Genomic DNA, 22,905 nt, shown 5'->3' with positions numbered 1-22,905 from the left:
GTTTGTGCTGTGTGTCCAGGAAGCTTTTCTAATTCAGTATGTAGATTGTCCGACCAGAGGGGAGGCCATATTGGATTTGGTACTCGTAAATGAACCGGGACAAGTGATGGGCTTGTTAGTGAGTGAATATTTTGGTGATGGTGACCACAATTCTGTGACTTTCACCTTGGTTCTGGAGAGAGATAGGTGCGTGCCACAGGGTAGGTTTTACAATTGGGGGAAGGGTAAATACGATGCTGTAAGACAGGATCTGAGGAGCATAAGTTGGGAGCATAGGCTGTCAGGGATGGATGTCGTGGAAATGTGGAACATTTTGAAGGAACAGATACGACGTGTCCTTGATATGTATGTACCGGTCAGGCAGGAAAGATATGGTCGTGTGAGGGAACCTTGGTTGACGAGGGAGGTTGAATGTCTTGTAAAGCGGAAGAAGGAGGCTTACATAAGGTTGAGGTAACAGGGTTCAGACAGAGCAGTGGAGGGATACAGGATAGCCAGAAGGGAGCTGAAGAAAGTGATTAGGAGAGCTAAGAGAGGGCATGAAAAATCTTTGGCGGATAGAATCAAGGATAACCCAAAGGCATTTTATGCGTATGTGAGAAACAGGAGAGTGACGAGAACGAGGGTAGGTCCGATCAAGGACAGTAGTGGGAGACTGTGCATTGAGTCGGAAGAGATAGGAGAGGTCTTGAATGAGTACTTTTATTCAGTATTTACGAACGAGAGGGACCGTATTGTTGAAGAGGAGAGTGTGAAACGGACTGATAAGCTAGAGGAGATACTTGTTAGGAAGGAAGATGTGTTGGACATTTTGACCAACTTGAGGATAGACAAGTCCACCGGGCCTGACGGGATATATCCTAGGATTATGTGGGAAGCAAGAGAGGAAATTGCAGTACCGTTGGCAATGATCTTTTCATCTTCACTGTCAACGGGGGTGGTACCAGGGGACTGGAGAGTGGTGAATGTTGTGCTCCTGTTCAAAAAAGGGAATATGGATAACCCCGGGAATTACAGGCCAGTTAGTCTTACTTCGGTGGTAGGCAAAGTAATGGAAAGGGTACTGAGGGGTAGGATTTATGAGTATCTGGAAAGACACTGCTTGATTAGTGACAGCCAGCACGGATTTGTGAAGGGTAGGTCTTGCCTTACAAGTCTTATTGAATTCTTTGAGGAGGTGACCAAGCATTTGGATGAGGGTAGAGCAGTGGATGTAGTATACATGGATTTTAGTAAGGCATTTGATCAGGTTCCCCATGGTAGGCTTATGCGGAAAGTCAGGAGGCATGGGATAGAGGGAAATTTGGACAATTGGATAGAAAACTGGTTAACTGGTCGAAGTCAGAGAGTGGTGGTAGATCGCAAATATTCAGCCTGGAGCCCAGTTACAAGTGGAGTTCCGCAGGGATCAGTTCTGGGTCCTCTGCTGTTTGTAATTTTTATTAATGACTTGGATGAGGGAGTTCAAGGGTGGGTCAGTAAATTTGCAGATGATAGGAAGATTGGTGGAGTTGTGGATAGTGCGGAGGGCTGTTGTCGGCTGTAAAGAGTCTTCGATATGATGCAGAGCTGGGATGAAGAGTGGCAGATGGAGTTCAACCCTGACAAGTGTGAGGTTGTCCATTTTGGAAAGACAAATAAGAATGCGGAATACAGGATTAACTGTAGGGTTCTTAGTGAGGTGGAGGAACAGAGGGATCTTGGGGTCTATGTTCATAGATCTTTGAAAGTTGCCACTCAGGTGGATAGAGCTTGTAAGAAGGCCTATGGTGTATTAGATTTCATTAGCCGATGTCAGGGGTGGGTTCTTTACCCAGAGAGTGGTGGGGGCATGGAATGCGCTGCCTGTGGGAGTGGTAGAGTCAGAATCTTTGGTGACCTTTAAGCGGCAATTGGTTAGGTACATGGATGGGTGCTTAAGCTAGGACAAATGTTCGGCACAACATCGTTGGCCGGAGGGCCTGTTCTGTGCTGTATTGTTCTATGTTCTATGTTCAATGTTCTCCAATTTCTCTCTTTATGTATCTCGCTGTTTATCACCCACTCACTCTCTCTATCGCTCTCTCTCTCTATCTTTCTCTATTTAGACCACTATCACTGTCTCACTCTCTCTGTCTCTATCTCTCTCCCTATCGCTCTCTCTATCTCTCTATCTCTCTCTCTTTATCTCTCTCTATCTCACCCTCTCTGTCTCTCTCTTTCTCTTTATCTCTCTCTATCTTACTCTATCTCTCTATCTCTCTCTCTACTTCCCTCTCTCTATCTCTCTCTATCGCTCACACTCTCTATCTCTCACTCTCTCTATATATCTCTCTAACTTTCTCTCTCTCCCTCTCTCACACTATCTATCTCTCTCTAACGCTCTCTTTTATCTCTCTCTATCCATCTCTCTCTCTATCTCTATCTCTCTCTAACTTTCTCTCTCTCCATCTCTCACACTATCTATCTCCCTCTAACGCTCTCATTTATCGCTCTCTATCTATATCTCACTCTATCTCTATCTCAGTCTCCCTCTCTATCTCTCGATCTCTCTCTCTATCCCTCTTTCTATCTCTCACTCTCTCTAGTTCTCTCTCTCTCTGTCTCACTCCAACTCTGTCTCTATCTCTATCTCTCACTCTGTCTATCTCTCTTGCTCTCTCTATCTCTCTCTACCTCTATCTCTCTCTATCTCTACCTCTCTCTATTTCTCTCTCTATCTCTCTCTATTTCTCTCCCTATCTCTATCTCTCTCTACTTCTCTCCAACTCTCTATTTCTCTCTCCCTCTCTATCTCTATCTTTCTCTCTCAATCTCTTTCTGTCTATCTCTCTATCCCTCTCTCTATCTCTCTATATATCTCTCCCTATCTATCTCTCTGTCTCTCACTCTCTCTGCCTCACACTCTCTCTATCATTCACGCTCTCGCTATCTGTCCTTATCTCTCTCTCTATCTCTCTCTACCTCTCTCTACCTCTCTCTCTATCTCTCACTCTCTCTCTCCCACTATCTCTATCTCTCTCTACATCTCTCTCTCTATCACTCTATATCTCTCTATCTAACTCTCTCTATCTCTCTATCTCTCTATCTATGTATATACCTCTCTATATCTCTCTATCTGTCTCTTCATTATTCTCGAACTCTCTCTCTCTCTTTATCTCTCTCTCACTCTATCGCTCTCTATCTCTCACTCTATCTCTCTCTCTCTATCTCTCTTTATCTCTTCTCTCTATCTCGCTATCACACTCCTCTATCTCCATTTCTCTCTATTCCTCTCTCTATCTCTCTATACCTCTCTTTCTCTTTATCTCGCTCACTCGCTCTGTCTCTCTAGCTCACTCTCCCTCGCCCAAGCTCTCTATGTCTCTCCATCTCTCACTCTATCTCTCACTCTATCTCTCTCTCTCTATCACTCTCTCTATCTCTCTCTCTATCTCTCTCTTTCTATCTATCTCTCTATCTCTCTCTCTATCTCTCTCTCTATCTCTCTCTATCTCTCTCTCTCTATCTCACTCGCTCACTCTCTCCATCCCTCTCTCAGTCTCTCTCTCTCTATCGCTCTCTCTTTATGATCCTATCTCTATCTCTCCCTCTCAATCTCTCTCTCCATCTCTCTCTTTATGTCTCTCTATCTCTCTCTCTCTATCTCTCTATCTCTCTGTATCTCTCTCTATCGCTCCGTCTTTATCTCTCTATCTCTATCACTCTCTCTATCACTCTCTCTATCACCCTCTCTCTATCACCCTCTCTCTATCCCTCTCTCTTTATCTCTATCGCTCACTCTGTCTCTCTACCTCACTCTCCCTCACCCTCACCCAAACTCTCTCTCTATCTCTCTCTCCATCTCTCTCTCTCTATCTCTATTTCTTTCTCTCTCCCCCCTCTCTAAATCTCTATCTCTCTCTCTCCATCTCTCTCTATCTCTTACTCTCTCTATCTCTCTCTCTATCTGTCTCTCTATCTCTTTCTACTTCTGTCTCTATCTCTCTCTTTCTATCTCTCTCTCTTTATCTTTCTCTATCTCACTCCCTCTATTTCTCCCTCTCTCTTTATCTCTTCTTTCTACCTCTCTCTCTATCTTTCTCTATCTATCCTTCTATCTCTCTCTCTCTCTCTCTTTATGTCTTTCTCTTTTTCTCTTACTCCGTCTCCCTTTCGTTCTCGCTCTGTCTCTCTCTACCTATATCTCTATATGTCTCTTCCATCTCTCTCTATCTCTCTCTCTAATGCTCTCTCTCTTTATCTCACTATCTCTATCTCTCATTCAATCTCTCTATCGTTATCTCTCTCTATCTCTCCCTTTCTCTATCTCTCCCTTTCTCTATCTCTCCCTTTCTCTTTCTCTCTCTGTATCTCTCGCTATCTCCCTATATCTCTCTCTCGCTTTATCTCTCTCTCTCGCTCTCTCTCTCTTCACTCTGGCTCTCACTCGCTCTCTCCTTTGCTCTCTCTTTCCCGGTCTCTCTCTCGCTCGCTCGTTCTTTTTCTCTCTCTATCCCGCTCTCTCGCTCTCTCTCTCTATTCCTCTCGCTCTCGCTATCTCTCGGTCTCACTCGCTCTCTCTCTCTCGCGCTCTCTATCTCTCTTTCTTGCTCTCTCTATTGATCTCTCTCGTCTCTCACTCTCTCTCTCTCCCGCACTCTGTCTCTCTCGCTCTCTATCTCTCTGTCGCTCTCTCTCTCTCTCTATCTCTCTCTATCTCCCTCTGTCTCCCTCCGTCTCCCTCCGTCTCCCTCCGTCTCCCTCCGTCTCTCTCTCGCTCTCTATCTCTCTCTTTCTCTATCCCCTCTCTCTCGCTCAATCTCTCTCTATCAATATATCTCTCACTCTCTATCTCTCTCTATCTCTCGCTGGCTCGCTTCTCTCTCCATCTCTCTCTCTCTTACTATCTCTCCCTTTCTTTCTCTCTATCTCGCTCTCTGTCTCTATTTCGCGCTCTCCCTCTATCTCTATCTCGCTCTCTCACTCTCGCTGTCTCTCTCTCTCTTACTTTATCTTTCTATCTCTCTATCTCTCTCTCGTCTCTCTCACTCTCTCTATCTCTACCTCGCTCTCTCTATCTCTCTCTATCTCTATCTCTCTCTATCTCTCTCTCTCTCTATCTCGCTCTCACACTCTCTCGATCTCACTCTCTCTTTACCACTCTCTCTCTATGTCGCTCTCTCTCTCTCTCTCTCTCTCTCTCTCTATCTATCTATCTATCTCTCCGTCCGTTCATCCATCCATCCATAAATCCTCCATACAGGGCAACGTCCTTGTAAACGTTTTCTGAACCCTTTCAAATTTCACAACATCTTTCCGTTAGGAAAGAGAACAGAATTGCATGCAATATTCCTAATATGGCCTAACCAATGTCCTCTACAGCTGCAATATGACCTGCCAACTCCTATATTCAATACTCTGACCAACAAAGGAAAGTATACCAAACGCCGCCTTCACTATCCTATCTACCTGCGACTCTACTTTCAAGAAGCTATGAACCTCCACTCCAAGGTCTCTTTGTTGAGCAACACTGCCTCGGACCTTGCCATAATGTGTATACGTCATGCTAAGATTTGCTTTACCAAAATGCAGCACCTCACAATTATCTGAATTAAAAACCATCTTCTCGGCCCATTGGCCATCCGGTCACGATCCTGTTGTAATCTCAGGTAACCCTCTTCGCTGTCCACTACACCTACTGAAGAATGTAGGTAATCCTCCAGCTGTGGTATTACCAACTGTATAAGCATTTCGTCTGGACTGAAATCCTCGGGCAATGAAGGCTAACATGCCGTTTGCCATTCCAACATATTGTTCCCCTGTTGCACCTTCATTTTTTATTTCGGTGACCTCTGGACAAGGACATTCAGAGTCATAGACTCATACAGCATGAAAACAGAACCTTCGGTGCAATCTCTTCATGCCTACCAGTTTTCCCAATCTGAACTAGTTCAGTTTTGCTGAATTTGACCCATATCTCTTTGAACGTTTCCTTTCACGTATCTGTCCAAATGTCTTTTAAATGTAACTGTACCCGCATCTTCCTCTTCCTCTGGCAGTTCAATCCACACACGATAGACCCTCACTCCCAATGGTGCCCCTCAGGTCCATTTTAAATCTGTCTCCTCTCACCTAAAGACTGTGCCCTCGAGTTTTGAACTGCCCTACCGAAGCAAAAAGACCGTTGGTATTCAGCTCATCTATGCCCCTCATGATTTTTCAACTTCTCCAAGGTCACCCCTCCACCTCCTAAGCTCCAGTGAATAAGTGTTCCAGCCTATCTCTCCTCTCCTTATGGATGCCACTCTTGCCCCATTCTATCACTATTTGAATAATACTCTGCACTTATGTCTCTTATCACCTACTGACGTGGACAATTTCCCATTTGGACCTTCCATGTGTTTCCCAATTTACTGAGATTGTTAGTATCAATCTGAAGCCTCCTTACCTCCTCCACATCGGTCTCAATGATGCACAGGTTTGAACGGTCATCAAACCTGGATATTTACGCTTGGTTCACCCAACCAAATTGCTGACATATGTTGTGAATAACCCCATGCCAAGGACAGTTTGTGATCCGTGTGTAATACTGGGAACCTGTGCAAGATCCTGGGAGACGTATCAATCATTTAAAGGTGCTGTGTAAGTGCATAGTGTTGTGGACATTGTCGAGGTCCTGTTGTAATTGGAGACTGAGTACACATCTCCTCCTACGACCCGCCAAGAGAGCCGTGGGCATATTGCACCTATTCTGAAAGGTTGGCTATACCTAAAACTCCTGGAAGAAACTCCAATCTTCACCTGCAAATCGTGTCCATGGGCGATAACCAGAACCTCTGCTTAATTAATGGGCAAGCACTACCCAGTACGACAGAGAGACATTTTATATTTGCTGACACGTGTGTCCCTGGATGTATGTCACTCGCGTTAATGTACTTCTGAACGGAACAGCTTGTTTTTTTATCCTTTTCATTTTTTTCTGTGTTTTCCCTACAGTACGGTTAAAGGGTGCTGACAAATCTCAAAATGCGGACACTCTGCCTGTTCCTGTTGGTGCTGCTCACAATCCCTATGTCAGATACGGCTGTACTTGATAACCGTTGCTTGGCTCACATTGTTCACCGGTAAGTGTCAGTGAAACAGACTTACCTGACCAGCTATGTCAGCTGGGAGCTGTGCTCAATCTGAGCTCAATTCGGATCCTGGTTGGCTGGTTCAGGCTGGTAAAAATGGAGAGGACACGGCAGGTATGGGGAGCACTCAGTCGCTGTGGGAAATAAGGCTCAACCCATTACCCAGAACATTCATTACTCCATGGAAAAGGGACTTCAAGGGAAATTATTACCAGATGTCCCGGGGTCACCTCACTAAGAGTGAAATCGAAAGCATCTGCTGACCCCGAAATAAAGGAGAGATTGAAATACATCGGAGTGCGGTTTGGAGAAAACGCCCAAATACCACACACAGGAAACAATTTACTTTTTTTAAGAATCATCTCATTCACCTCTCAGTGTCCCTTTGTCTCCCTCTGCCTCTTTAGCTATTATTCCCATTTCCTGTTGGTCTGCAACTCTTTTTTTTCTCTTTTGTCTCTATCTTCTATTCCCTTGCTTTTTAGTTGCTCCACACAATGGGCAACGTTTTCACACAGAGGGTGGTACATGTATGAAATGAGCTTCCAAAGGAAGTGGTGGAGGCTGGTACAATTGCAACATTTCAAAGCCATCTGGGTGGGTACATGAATAGAAAGGGTTTGGAGGGATATGGGCCGGGTGCTGGCAGGAGGGTCTAGATTGGGTTGGGATATCTGATTGGCATGGACGGGATGGACCGAAGGGACTGTTTCCATGCTGTACATCTCTTTCACTCTATGACATGCCGTTCAAGCTGATTGTTCCTAAAACTCTCATTCATTCTGTCTCTCTCCATCACGTGTGATATCAGCATCAAATCGGGCATCAGTCAAAGAGTCTCAAAATGAAGCCACAGTGAGTTATCAAGAAGGCTAGTGGCATTCTGTGATTCATTGCGGGGGGATTTGTACAACAATGAGTAACAACGTTCTGCTTTCTGTCACATTACCCTGATTCTCTCTTTAAATCTCTCACTGATTCCAAAGTCCACCCCTTGATTCACAACCTAACTTTACTCCTTTCAGTTTCCACATGGCGTCTGGGCACCGGGCTTCTGATTATGGGAGAGGACATTTCGCCTTCCTGGTGGCTTTACCTGCTTCCCAGTGCAGAGAGACCAACTTAGATGTAGACTTGAACGCCAGGTTTTCAAAACAACCTTTTATTACCTCCGATGTGAACTTTTTCCTGAACTACCCAGGTGGAAATTACCTCGCTGTCTTCCCGAACGGCAGCAGTCATTGCCCAGAAAGTAAATTGCTGAACCCCGCCCAGATCAACAGGAACCACATCGTGGCTCAGCTTTTCCAAAATCTGCTGAATAACAGAACCCAGCACAATAATCAGCCAGTGGGCTGTATCATTCTCTACACCACCTACAGCCCATGTCTACATCACTGTTTCAGTAACACGGGGAATTGTGAGATCATCCCTGCCTTGCAAAAGTCCCCATTTCGGGACATATGGACTGAACCAGACATTCACAAGTATTTTGTTTTCAGTAAAATATTTGCACATGATGCAGATCAGAGCCGACACCAGGAAATCCGGGAAAAGCTGGCTGCAGTGGAGAATACCGGGTTTCATGTCAGAAGGTGTGATGTAGAATACCCAATCAGGTGTAAAGAATGCTCTGCACCGAAATACTGCATCGAACAGTCTCCAATAATTCATTCATTATACTAAGGGATCTGGTAATTTCTGGAATTGGGTGCCGTTCGCATTCAAATACATCTATTACATTTCACATCAGTATAATAATCCAAACTTACCAACATGCACTGTCATCATTTCTGCTGATCAGTCAATGAATCTTACCAGATATCATCAGAAGAAAAAGTCAATTATCAACTGAATAAATTCAAGAATCCCTCGCAGTCAACATCATTTCCATTCACAATCTCTTTTTCCTGTCCATCAACAAATCTGCAAATGCAACACAACACTGGTCCCACATTCTCAGTATTAGTTTTATTTCTAACCCTACTGATCACTGCAGACAGAGATAGAACATGAATACAGAATGCTTAAAGATACAGAACAAGCTTACAGGAATAGGTTGTTAGAACATAGAACAATAGGGTGCAAAACAGGCCCTTCGTTCCGCGATGTTACACTGACCTGTGAAACAAATATGAAGCCCATCTATCCTACATTTGATAAGGTTCCCCATGGTAGGTTCATTCATAATGTCAGGAAGTATGTGATACAAGAAGATTTGGCCATCTCAATTCAGAATTGTGTGGCTGAGAGAAGGCAGAGAGTGGTTGTGGATGGAAAGTTTTCTGCCTGGAGGTCAGTGTTGAGTGGTGTCCTGCAGGGCTCTGTTTTTGGATTAGACTAGATTACTTACAGTGTTCTTGGGTCTGTGCTCGTTGTAGTTTTTATAAATGACTTGGATTATGAGGTTGAAGGGTGGGTTAGTAAATTTGCAAATGACACAAGTGTTCGAGGTGTCGTCGATAGTATAGAAGGCTACTGCAGCCTGCAGCGCGACATAGACAGGATGCAGAGCTGAGCTGAGAAATGGCAGATAGTGTTCAAACTGGATAAGTGCAAAGTGATGCATTTTGGAAGGTTGAACTGGAATGCTGAATATCGGAGTAAAGACAGGATTCTTGGCAGTGTGGAGGAACAGATGGATCTGGCTGTGCCAGAACATAGATCCCTCAAATTTGCCTGGACTTATACGAATCTTACCTTTAGCCCACTACTCTTTATTACTGTTACTCCTTTCAAAGTGAGTCCCCTCACACCTTTCCACATTAAACTCCATTTGCCACCTCTCAGCCCAGCTCTGCAGCTTATCTACATCCCTCTGTAACTTCAGCACTATACACAACCCCACTGATCTTCGTGACATCTGCAAGCGTACTAACCATTCTTCTACGCCGTTATCTAGATCACTTATGAAAAATGACAAACATCACTGGCTCCAAAACAGATCCTTGTAGTAATCCACAAGAAATTGAAATCCAGGATGAAGATTTCCTCTCAACCATCACCCTCTGTCTTCTTTCAGCGAGCCGATTTCTGATCCAATCGCTAAATCACCCTTAATCACATGCCTCCTTATTTTGATTCGGAGATGCCGGAAACTATCACTGTATTCTAACAGATGAAAGGCTTAACAGACAATCAATTCTTCAATGTATAATTTCAGTTACATCACACTGCACATTTTTGCTGTGTTACGATCGAGCCCTCCACAAACACCTGATGAAGGAGCGTCGCTCCGAAAGCTAGTGTGCTTCCAATTAAACCTGTTGGACTCTAACCTGGTGTTGTGTGATTTTTAACTCCTTATTTTGTGCATTCACCTACCTTATAAAATGCCTTACCGAAATCTATATATACCACATCTATCGCCTTTACCCTCATCCATCTGTATGGTCACCTTCTCAAAGAACTCAATACGTTGTGTGAGGCATGACCTACCCTTCACAAAACTGTTTTGACAATCTTCAAACAATTTATTACTCTCCATATGATTATAAATTCTATCACTTATAACATTTTCCAACACTTTACCCACAAATGAAGTAGGGCTGACTGGTCTACAATTATCAGGATTGTCTCTACTCCGCACCTTAAACAAGAGGCAACATTTGCTATCATTCAGTCTTCTGGCACTATTCCAGTAGACAATGACGGCATGAAGATCAAAGCCAAAGGTTCTGAAATCTCCTCCCTGGCTTCCCAGAGAATCCTAGGCGAAATCCCATCCGGCCCAATGGATTTACCTATTTTCCCACTCTCCAGAATTGCTAACACATCCTCCTTGTGAACCTCAATCCCGTCTAGTTCACGAGTCTCAATCTCAGTTCTCCTCGGCAACATTTTCTGTTTCCAGTGTGTATACTGGCGAAAAATATTCATTTATTGCTTCCCTTATCTCCTCAAATTCCACGTACAACTTCCCACCACTATCCTTATAGGTCAGAAGTTCGGAATTTTTTAAAAATATTACTGACAGTGTGGAAACTGTCCCTTTGGCCTGGCAAGTCCACACCGACCCGTCGAAGCGCAGCCCACCCAGACCCATTCCCCGACATTTACACCTTCACCTAACACAAGCCGCAATTTAGCATGGCCAATTCACCTAACCTGCTCATTTGTGGATCGTGGGAGGAAACCGGAGCACCCACAGGAAACCCACGCAGACACGGGGATAATGTTCAGAGTCCACACAGAGAGTCGCCTGAGGCGGGAATTGAATGCGGGTCTCTGGTGCTGTGAGGCAGCAGCGCTAACCACTGTGCCAACATGCCGCCAACAAGCTTTGAGTTGTGTAACTCACGTCCTGACTCCCCCAAGGCTGTCCACTTCTCCAATCATAAGTCAGGAGTGTGATGAAATACTCCCTACTTGCCTTGATGGTGTAACTCCAGCAACACTCAAGAAGTTTGAAACCATCCAGGACAAAGCTGCCTGCTTGATTGGCATCATATCCACAAACATCCATTCCCTTCACCACTGATACTCAGTGTGTACTATCTACAAGACGCACTGCAGAACTTCACCAAATATCCAGATTCAAGAGAGTACCATCCTCCCTATAAGTTAACCTCCAAGCCACTCACTATTCTGAATTGGAAATATATAGCCATTCCTTCAGTGCCGTTGAGTCAATATCTTGTCCTTCCTTCTTTAACAGCAGTGTGGGTCAACCGACAGCAGATGAACTGCAGCAGTCTGAGGGGACTGCTCACCAGCTCTTTTCCCGACTGTGATTAGGGACGGGCAATAAAATGCTGGCCCAGTTAGTGACACCCACATCCCACAAATGAACAATAAGAGATAAAATGTTTGACCATTTAGTGCACTTCCTCTGGGACAGTTATGATATTCTCCTAGTTTACAGTTGTTTCTGGTATTCGTTTTGTTTGCTGTATCATTAAATCAGAAGGAAAATATTTGTCCACATCATTCCCAAAGAGTTCACTAAATCATTGTGGGGCTGGAGTGTCATGTGGGCCAGACCAGATGAGGATGGCAAATTTCCATCCTAAAGGACATGAATGAACCTGTTCAGTTGTTACATTTCTCAATGGGCGATTCATAGTCCCCATTACTGGGACTAGCTTTTTCCTTCATGGCATTGACAAAATTATAATCAGTTCCACCGGATGACCTCCTCAGATTCAAATCCCTGTCACCAGAGAATTGACCTGGCTCTTTTGGGATTCGAGACCAGCCTTTCCCATAGATTTTGCCAGACCAGTTGAGATTACCAGCACTTAGTTTATAATTCAGATCTCCATCGCTGGTAGTTTGTTTTTTCCTTGCTTTTATATCTTCAGATGGATTTACATGCTTTATGTTACAGGACAGTTTGTTCCCCGTAATTCAAAATTATGTTTTTATTTCCCACATGAAACTAATGTCTGTGTCATTACTCTCTTACTCCCCCAGGTTTGGGGAGAGCCTATTGACTGAGGACTCCATGGATCTACAAACCTCGCCTCCCGGGGATTTATAGGGGCGCTCCCCCATTCCTGACGCACCACGTGACCTCCGCTCGGGGCTGCCGCGCGCTGTGTTTCGAACGCCCGGCCGTTGGTCGTTCAGCTCCGAGGTGCCCATGAGTGCTCGTCAGAACTACAACTCACATGCGCCACCGCGAACCAACCCTGTCGATACCAAGGTAGCCGGCCTTTACTGCGCAGTCGCTGTCTGCCAGGGCAGCATGGCTAATGTAGTCCACACTGTTCTGCGGGAAGTGAATGGCTGAGGAATGATGTGTGGAAAGAGAAATAGTTAATGTCGAGAGTCTGACCTAAATCTTGTTCAGAACTTGATGGAGCTGCTCGAAAATGCTGGCCTTTGTGTTGTAGACCAAGGGGAACAGATGGTGAGAGTGCCCATAGCGAAAGAATGTGTTTTTTTGTTGAATATTTGAGCCCGTTTCTTCCCATGTTTGTCCCTGAGAGATGATGCTGCACAGGCCAGGAATGGAGACTGAAATTTTCCAGATCTCCGTGAGACTCAGTACCATTCTACATGTGTAATTCTTACTACATGAATTTGCTTTCTGCGTCTGTCTATTTCTGTGTCTCCTGTAGTTACTTGTAGTTCTTGTATCATCCAGTATCACAGTCAACCAGCCAGAAAGATGAACGACAGTGAGATCTACAGCGTTCAATAAATCCTACAGGAAAGATCACTCATGTTGGATAAAGCAGGAGACGAATTAGAGGGCTCGAATCTGTAGGCCCACAAACGTGATTTAGCTCGAGAGTTGAAGAGAGAACACAAAGGCTGATTGTCATCCTGTCATGAGAGGCCTGTTTTCACCACTACTTTACTGAGATCCACGAAGACAGCACAGGCCACAATTGATGACTGGGATCTTCACATGCTGTTTTCATGAAGCTCAGTTCAACAAAGGTAAAAGCTGGCCCTTCATTAGAGACCGGCAATTAAGCCTGATATCTTTGTATTCTATTCTGTTCTCTCATCAACACTATAATTATGTCACATCTTATGATCCTGTGTGTTTCACCTTTCTAACATCAATGACAGTCCCAATCTCTGTAACATCCTCCAGTCCCTATCTCATAGAGTCATAGACATGTACAGCAGGGAAACAGATCTTTCGGTCCAACTCGTCCATGCCGACCAGATATCCCAACCCAATGTTGTCCCACTTGCTATATCCCTCTAAACCCTTCCTATTCATATACCCATTCAGATATCATTCAAATGTTGCAAGTGTACTAGGTTCCACTGCTTCCTCTATCCCACGTTCCTCATTCCTGAAGAAGGACTTATGCCCGAAACTTCGATTCTCCTGTTCCTTGGATGCTGCCTGACCTGCTGCGCTTTTCCAGCAACACATTTTCAGCTACACCAGTTCCTCTGGCAACCCATTCCATATACGTACCACCCTCTTGAGTGAAACAGTTGCCCTTTAGGTCTCTTTTCTACCTTTCCACTCTCACCCTAAACCTATACCCATTAGTTGTGGACTCCCCCACCCCAGGGAAAAGACTTTGTCTCTTATGCTATCCATGCCCCTCATGATATTATAAACCTCTATAAGGTCATCCCTCAGCCTCCGACGCTCCAGGGAAAACAGCCCTAACCAATTCAACCTCTCCCTGTAGCTCAAATCCTCCAAAATTAGAAACATCCTTGTAAATCTTATCTGAACCCTTTGAAGTTTCACAACATTTTTCCGATGGAAAGGAGATCAGAATTGCACACAATGTTGCAAAAGTGGCTTAACCAATGTCCTGTACAGCCGCAACATGACCTCCTAACTCCTGTACTCAATACTCTGATCAATAAAGGAAAGCATACCAAATGTCTTCTTCACTGTCCTATTTATCTGCGACTCCACTTTCAAGGAGCCATGGACTTACACTCCATGGTCTCTTTGGTCAGCAACAGTCCTGAGGACCTTACCATTCAGTGTATAAGTCATGCTAAGATTTGCTTTCCCAAAATGCAGCATCACACATTTATCTAGATTAAACATCATCTGCCACTTCTCATCTCATTGGCCCAACTGGTCAAGATCTCGTTGTAATATAAGGTGATTTTCTTCACTGTCCACTACACCTCCAACTTTGGTGTCATCTGCAACCTTACTAAGTATACCTCTTATGCTCACATCGAAATTATTTGTTTAAACGATGAAATGTAGTGGACCCAGCACCGATCTTTGTGGCATTCCACAGGTCACAGACCTCCAGTCTGAAAAACAACCCTCCACCACCACCCTGTCTTCTACCTTTGAGCCAGTTCTGTATTGAAATGGCGAGTTCTCCCTGTATTCCACGAGAACTAAACTTGCTCACCAGTCTCCCTTGTGAAACCTTGGCGAATGTCTTACTGAAGTCTATATAGATCACATCTACCGCTCTGCCCTCAATCAATCAAGTTGTGAGACATGATTTCCCACACACAAAACCATGTTGACTATCCCTAATCAGTCATTGCCTGTCCAAATCAATGTGCATCCTGTCCCTCAGGATTCCCTCCAACAACTTGATCACCACCGACGTCAGGCTCACTGGTCCATAGTGCCCTCGATTTTCCTTGCCACCCTTCTTAATCAGGGCCACCGCATTCGCCAACCTCCAGTCTTCCTGCACCTCAGCTGTGATATTGATGGTACAAATATCTCAGGAAGAGGCCCAGCAATCACTCTATAGCTTCCCAAGGACGTCAAAGTTACACCTGATCAGATCCTGGGGGTATATCCACTACTATGCGTTTCAAGATATCCAGCACTTCCTCCTCTGTAATATGGACATTTTTCAAGATGTCACCATCTATTTCCCCACATTCTGTATCTTTCATGTCATTTTCCACAGTAAATACTAATGCAAAATACTCGTTTAATATCTGCCCCATTTTCTGCGGCTGGACAGAAAGGCCGCCTTGCTGGTCTTTGAGGGGCCCTATTCTCTCCCTAGATACCCTTTTGTCCTTAATGTATTTAGGATACTCCTTAACTGTATTTGCCAAAGCTATCTCATGTCCCATTTTGCCCTCCTGATTTCCCTGTTATGGAAACTCCTCTTAGCTTTATTCTCTTCTAAGGATTCACTCGATCTATACCTGATATATGCTTCCTTCTTTTTCTTAACCAAACCCTCAATTTCTTTCTTTGTAATTCGTTCCTGTCTCTACAACATGTTTTATCTCAGCAATTTCGATGTCCAGTCATTGTCGAAGTCACTATCTCTGTCATCTCCTCCACTGTCTGAAAACCTCCTCCAACAACTCGAATCCGCCTCATCTGTACACCCTCCTCCAGTCCCTGCAACTCTGCTTCCTCCCTTCAACAACAATGCACAATCTCTGTAATCTTCAACTGTTCATACAAATCTCCCCAATTGCTTAAAGTTGACCAGTGGCTACAGCTTTCCCTTCCTGTGTAACCTGCTGAATTCTTCACTTCCTTCGCTATTTGTCTGACCTTGCGAAGTTACTTCGACCCTCCTCATGTCTGTTATTTCCTCCAATCTCTTTCAAAGAGACAGCTTGAGGGGCTGGAGGTGCTTATATCAATCAAGAAAATGTTAAAAGGAAATGGTTAGTTTTAGCGTTTGGAGGAGATTACTGCGTTAGGAAGGCTAGTAGTGACTGGAGGAAGTAGAGATATGGAGCATTTTAGCAACTGGAGGAGTTCAGATAAAAATAGACGAAGATGCATTCCAGATATGATTTGAATGGTCAAACTGCTAGGCTTTATATAAACACACTCCATTCTTACACCACAGTTCAAATACCAAAGATGTTGTGAAACTTGAAAGGGTTCAGAAAAGATTTACAAGGATGTTGCCAGAGTTGGAGGATTTGAGCTATCGGGAGAGGCTGAACAGGCTGGGGCTGTTTTGACTGGAGCGTCGGAGGCTGAGAGATGACTTTCGAGAGGTTTACAAAATTATGAGGGGCATGGATAGGGTAAATCGACAAAGTATTTTCCCTGGGGTGGGGGAGACCAGAACTAGAGGGCATACGTTTAGGGTGAGTGGCGAAAGATATAAAAGAGACCTAAAGGACAGCTTTTTCACAAAGAGTGTGATACGTGTATGGAATGAGCTGCCAGAGAAAGTGGTGGAGATTTGTACAACTGCAACATTTACGATAATTTGCATGGGTATATGAATAGGAAGGGTTTGGAGGGATATGGGCTGGATGCTGGCAGGTGGGTCTAGGTTGGGTTGGGATATCTGGTCGGCATGGACGAGTTCGACTTAATGGTCTGTTTCCATGCTGTACATCTCTATGACTCTATCCATCAATAGCTTAACCCTCATCCTCCTATTTGGTCACCTTCTGAAAGAACTCTATGAGGTTTGTGAGGCACGATCTACCCGTCACAAAATCGTGTTGAGTATTCCTAATCAGCTTATTCCCTTCTCTCTATCTCTTACAATGTTTTCCAACACTTTATCCACAAAGTCAGGCTCACCGGTCTTTCATGACAAGGAACTGCTATCCTACAGTCTTCCGACAGACACTATTCCTCTGGACAATGACGATATAAAGCTCAAAGCCAAGGACTCGGCTGTCTCCTCCCAGGCTTCCCAGAGAATTCTAGGATAAATCCCATCTGGCCCATGAGACGTATCTATTTTAACACTTTCCAGAATTGATTACACTTTTCTTTATGAATGTCAGATCTATCTAGTCTCGTGTAAGGAACAATCTCAATAACGTCCATCCATCTCGACAACGTATTCATTCTCCCGACATTGTACTTGTCCCTCGTACGTACCATATCCATGTAAACTTTTCAGTCCATTCAACACTTTCCTTCTGTCATCTCCTTCAGTTCATACATGGCTGCTTATCTCCAGAATCTCCTCTAGACATGAGTCCACAATTTATTTTCAAAGCCTCTGCCACTCCCTGCAATTCTTCCAATCACTGTAACTACCTGTCATCCCGAGTTAACCTCTGTTTCTCTGTAAAGCCCTTCCATCCTTACAACCCTCTGTCTATCCCCTCTTCCTCCCTCTATGTTCCTGCCTATCTAAATTATCATAGAGTCGCAAAGTTGAACAGCACAGAAACAGACCCTCCACTGCAACTTGTCCTGCCAACCAGATATCCTAAATTAATATAGATTCATTTTCCAGTATTGGGCCCATATCCCTCCAAATACTTCTAATTCATATACCCATCCAGATGCCTTTTAAATGCTGTATTTGTACCAGCCTCCATCACTACCTCTGACAGCTTATTCCATACATGCATCACCCTCTGCATGAAAATGTTTGTTCCTTCGGTACCTTTTAAATCATTGTCCTCTCCCTTTTAACCCATAACCTCTAATTTTGGACTACCCACACCGGGGACCTTACCTTGTCCAGTTACCCTATTCATGACATTCATAATTTTATAAACCTCTGTAAGGTCACCGCTCAGCCCCTGCTGGTCCAGGGGAAATATCTCCAGCCTATTCGCCCCTCCCTATAGTTCAAACCGTTCAGTCCTTGCAAGATCTTTGTAAATCTTTTCTGAACCCTTTTAAGTTTCACAACATTCTGCCTTTTGCAGGCAGACCACAATTGCACACAATATTCCAAAAGTGTCCGAACCAATGTCCTGCACCAACATAACCTCCCAACTCCGGTACTCAATGCACTGATCAATAAATGCAAGCTAACTAAATACCTTCTTCACTGTCCTATCTGCCTGTGATTCCACTTTCAAGGGACGATGAACCTACACTCCAAGGCCTCGTTGTTCAGCAACACTCCCCAGGACCTTCCCCATTACGGGTGTTCACTCCTGCCCTTATTTACCTTTCCAAAATGCAACACCTCACATTTATCTGAATTAAAATCCATCTGTCACTCTCCTGCCCATTGGCACATCTAATCAAGATCCTGCTGCACTCTCAGGTAAGCGACTTTGCTGTCCATTGCTCCTCCAAATCTGGTGTCATCTGTAAACTTGCTAATCATACCTCCTTTGTTGACATCCAAAACATTTGTATAAATGACAAATAGGAGTGGACTCAGCATGGATCATTGTGGCACACCATTGGCAACAGGCCCCCAGAATGAGAGACATCCCTCCACCACCACCACCTGTCTTCTCCCTTTGAGCCAGTTCTGCATCCACATAGCTCGTTCTCCCTGTGTTCCATATGATTTGACCTTGCCAAACTGTCTACCATGCGGAACCTTGTTGAACACCTTACTGAAGTCCATATAGATCACGTCCCCCACTCTGCTCTGATCAATCCCCTTTGCTACTTCAAAACGCTCAATCAAGTTTTTAGATATGACTTCCCATGCACAATGACATATTAAGTGTCCGTAATCAGTCCTTGCCTTTCCAGTAGATGTAAAACATATCCATTAGAATTCCCTCCAACAACATGCCCACCACCGATGTCATGCTCATCAATCTGCTGTTCCCTGGCTTTTTCCTAACACTTTTCTTAAATGGTAGCACCAGTCAGCAAACCTCCAATCTTCTAACGCACCACCTGTGGCTATTGATAATACAAAGCAAGGCGCCAAGCAATCATTTCCGTCGTTTCCCAAAGAGTTCTAGCGTACAAATGATCAGGTCCAGCGGATTTATCCACGTTTATGTGTTTTAATACGTTTAGATTAGATTAGATTACATTACAGTGTGGAAACAGGCCCTTCGGCCCAACAAGTCCACACCGACCCGCCGAAGCGAAACCCGCCCATACTCCTACATTTACCCCTTACCTAACACTACGGGCAATTTAGCATGGCCAATTCACCTGACCCTGCACATCTTTTTGGACTGTGGGAGGAAACCGGAGCACCCGGAGGAAACCCACGCAGACACGGGGAGAACGTGCAAACTCCACACAGTCAGTCGCCTGAGGCGGGAATTGAACCCGGGTCTCAGGCGCTGTGAGGCAGCAGTGCTAACCACTGTGCCACCGTGCCGCCCACCGTGAACACGGTTTAGTAGCTTCTCCTCTCTAAGATGGACATTTTCAAGTTGTTGCTATTTATTTCCCACGTTCTCTATCTTCCATAAGCTTCCCCACACTGATGCAAAATAGTTGATTAGCATCTACCCAATGCCCGACGATTACACAGAGGTACCCTTACTGATCTTTGAGGGGCCCTATTCTCTCCTTAGTTACCCTTTTGTCCTTAATATATTTGTAGAATCCGTTTGGATTCTCCTCAACACTATTTGCCAAAACTATCCCATGCCCCCTTTGTGCCTTCCTGAATTCCCTCTTAATTATATTCCGACTGCCTTCATACTCTTCCAATTCACTTAATCTCAAATGTCTACACATATGCCTCCTTATTTTGACTAAAACCGCCATTTCTGTAGGCATCCAGCATTCCCTACACTTACCGACGTTGCTGTTAACTCTTAATAAGAGCATATAGTCTCTGGACTCTCGTTATGTCATTTCTGAAGGCTTTCCATTATCCAGCCGTCCCTTTACCTACAAACAACCGCCCCCAATCCACTTTTGAAAGTTTTTGCCTAATACCATCAAAACTAACCTTCCTCCAATTTATAACTTTAAATTTTAGATCCGGTCTATCGTTAACATCATTGTTTTAAAACTAATGGAGATTGTACAGAACCAAACTGTGACAATGTACACAAGGAGATTTTGCATGAATAAAGTATATTTTTGAAATTAACACAGAAGGCTGGCTCAGTATCAGGCAATTTCATCACTGATCCCAGAGCACACCGGATCCGGTTTGTGATGACCTTAGACAGGATTTTGTAGTCTACATTCAGCAATGATATTGTTCGCCAAATTCTAATTTCCCCCTCTTCCCCCTTCCACTTATCGATGAAGGAGATGATACCTTTCCTCATGAATTTGCTTATTGTATCTGCCAGAAGCATACTGTCATACTCGCCCAGCAGGTCCTGGCCAATCACTTCCCACTGAACCGAATACAAATAAGCATTTAAGTTGTTGCTTCCAGGGGTATTATTCTTTTCTCATGATTACAGGGCCTTTGTTAGCTCATCCAGAGGTAACGGCTGGTCCAGCGTCTCCCGCATGCTGCTGTCTAAGACCTCCGTAATGGAGGACAGGAACGACTGGGAGGCAGCGCTGTCTGTGTGTTCATGTCATACAAATTGGCATCAAAGGCTTTGCTCATCCTCTATGCCAGACTGAGTTGATGTTACTGAGCCATCATCTTCCTTCAGGCTGCTGAGCACAGAGCTCTCCTTCTGCACCTTCTGGAAGGAGAAACACCAGCATGTCTCATCTTGCTTCACGGTGCGAATTCTGGCCCGGAAGATTGCTGGCTGGCTGGTTACCTCCTGGAGATCCTCCGTGACAAATACTCACATCGTCTGCAGCAGCAGTAGGCTCTGCATGGTTTTCTGAAAATTTCGATAGTCTTGCCCAACTCTTTTCCAGCTTCTGAACACCACCTGATGTTCCCTTTGACTGTTTCCCACCAGTCCATGTGGGGAACCCTTTTAAGTGGTCTTCACGGTTCTTCAAACTGTTTAATCCCTTTTTGTCTCAGTATTTTCTGGGGTCAAAAGTTTCATGGTCAGCTTCCAAGTTCCCTTGCCAGCAGGAGGCAGTGGTCAGTGAAGAACACTAGCTTGACAGCGATGGATCTGAGCGAGAATGCACAGGTCACAAACAGGAAATCTATCCTTGAGCGGATAGCCCCATCTGGCTGGGATCAAGTGTGTGTACGCTGCACTCCGCCTGCAGGGAGTGCTGACGATATCGTACAGCTTGGTGACTTTAACCGTTTCCAATAGGAATCTGGACGTGTAGTCCAGTTCGCTGTCAGCCACTCCAGATCGTCCACCCACATTGATGATGCAGTTGAAGTCTCTGGCCTGAATGACTGGCCTGGAAGCTGCCAGCAGCAGTGGGAGCTGCTACGGATGGCTAGCTGTTCACACTTCACCCTCGGGGAATTCACGGCAATTAGTGTCAAATAAGCATCTGTGTATGTGAGACTGGTCTCATCGCCACATCTCCCAGTAACTATACGATGACTGGAAACAGTCTCACATTGAGCATGAACTGTTCAAACTCCTACCAGTAACTTCCCAATATCTGTTGCCTGTTTCAAGGTCAGCCTAGCCTGATCCTTACTTCATGTGAGTCAGTCATGTGTGTCCTCTCCCATTTAGCTGCTTTCTTTGAGTGTACAGGCAGAGACCTCTCCAGGCCGCATTTCATTCTCCTCACTGCCTTGGTGCACCCACATACACCATGTGTCTCTCCCTTTCCCTCCTGAATCGTTCTTGTGAACTCTACCCTCCTCCCTGACCCCACCATCCAGCTGCAGTGTTGGAGAATCCCCACATGGGCACTGCCATTACTTCTCCAGTTCATTCATATTTCTTCAGAAAACCGAAACACGACTCATCAACAGGAATCAATGGCAGGTGAATGAGATGAATCGTACATCTGAAAATAGATTGCTGTTTAATGGCGGGATTAACTTTATTTTATATACCTAAAACAAAAACAGAAAAATGATGTGTAGTTTTGCATGCAACTCATTTCACTGAATATAACTGTGCAAATAAATTATATCTCTGCTGTTCAAACCATTCCAACAATATAACACTAGAGAGAGAACATTTGGAAATGATGCCGAACCTGCACGTCAATTAAGGGGAAACTGAAGACATACTCTGTCCCAAAATCTTATACCTTTTGTCAAATTGAATGCTTCGTTCAGCCAATTAAATCTGTCTCCCTCTGTCTTTTCTGGTCTCCTTCCGATTCGATTTTCTTCCATTCTCTGGGTCTCCCTTTCCTTCCACAGCATGGCCTTATCCCTCCCTTTACCCCGGTGTGTAACTGTTTCTCATTAGCATGTGCTTTATTTCCAGGGGCATACTGCAGTCGTTGTGACCACGTCAGCCACTCAAAAAGATATTCATCCATATGTTTCTACAGTGATCATTTAAATGCCCTTAAAGTTGGCGAGTCCTCCACTGATGCAGGCAGGGCGTTCCATGCCCTTCCTACTCTCTGAGTAAATAATCTATCTCTGATATCTATCCTACATGTATCACCCCTCAGTTTAAAGTATGCCCCCTCGTGCGAGCAATCACCATCAGAGGAAAAAGGCTCTCACTGTCTGCTCTATCTATTCCTCTAATCATCGTCTGTGTCAGAATATGGATTCCCTGATTAAGGCTGCTAATCTGGACCAGGCAGGGGGTCCTGGCTGACAGATAAGTGTCAGTGTCAGAGATGCAGTCTCTGAACGAAGCAGTGATGAGGTCAAGGACAGTTTACGTGGAAATAAAGATTGACTTGGAAAAGGCCACCAGCCTTTGTGCAGTTATTTCACGTACATTTCCAGGACTGGGTTTG

General features: G+C 44.6%; 1 protein-coding gene across 1 annotated transcript; it reads left to right on the top strand.

Annotated features, from left to right (window-relative positions):
* The first annotated feature begins 6,972 nt into the window (after positions 1-6,972).
* On the top strand, positions 6,973-8,932 carry LOC148134820 (uncharacterized). Its single transcript, XM_087985382.1, has 2 exons — positions 6,973-7,085; positions 8,120-8,932. Exons 1-2 carry the CDS (start codon positions 6,988-6,990, stop codon positions 8,778-8,780), a joined length of 759 nt encoding a protein of 252 aa, XP_087841508.1. The 5' UTR covers positions 6,973-6,987; the 3' UTR covers positions 8,781-8,932.
* Positions 8,933-22,905: the final 13,973 nt, after the last annotated feature.

This window comes from Chiloscyllium plagiosum, unplaced genomic scaffold (assembly GCF_037043375.1).
Source record: "Chiloscyllium plagiosum isolate Xiang-an unplaced genomic scaffold, Cpla_swu_hap1 HiC_scaffold_52, whole genome shotgun sequence".
NCBI lineage: Eukaryota > Metazoa > Chordata > Chondrichthyes > Orectolobiformes > Hemiscylliidae > Chiloscyllium > Chiloscyllium plagiosum.
The sequence above is the reverse complement of the archived record's forward strand: the minus strand, read 5'-3'. Positions and strand labels throughout refer to the sequence as shown.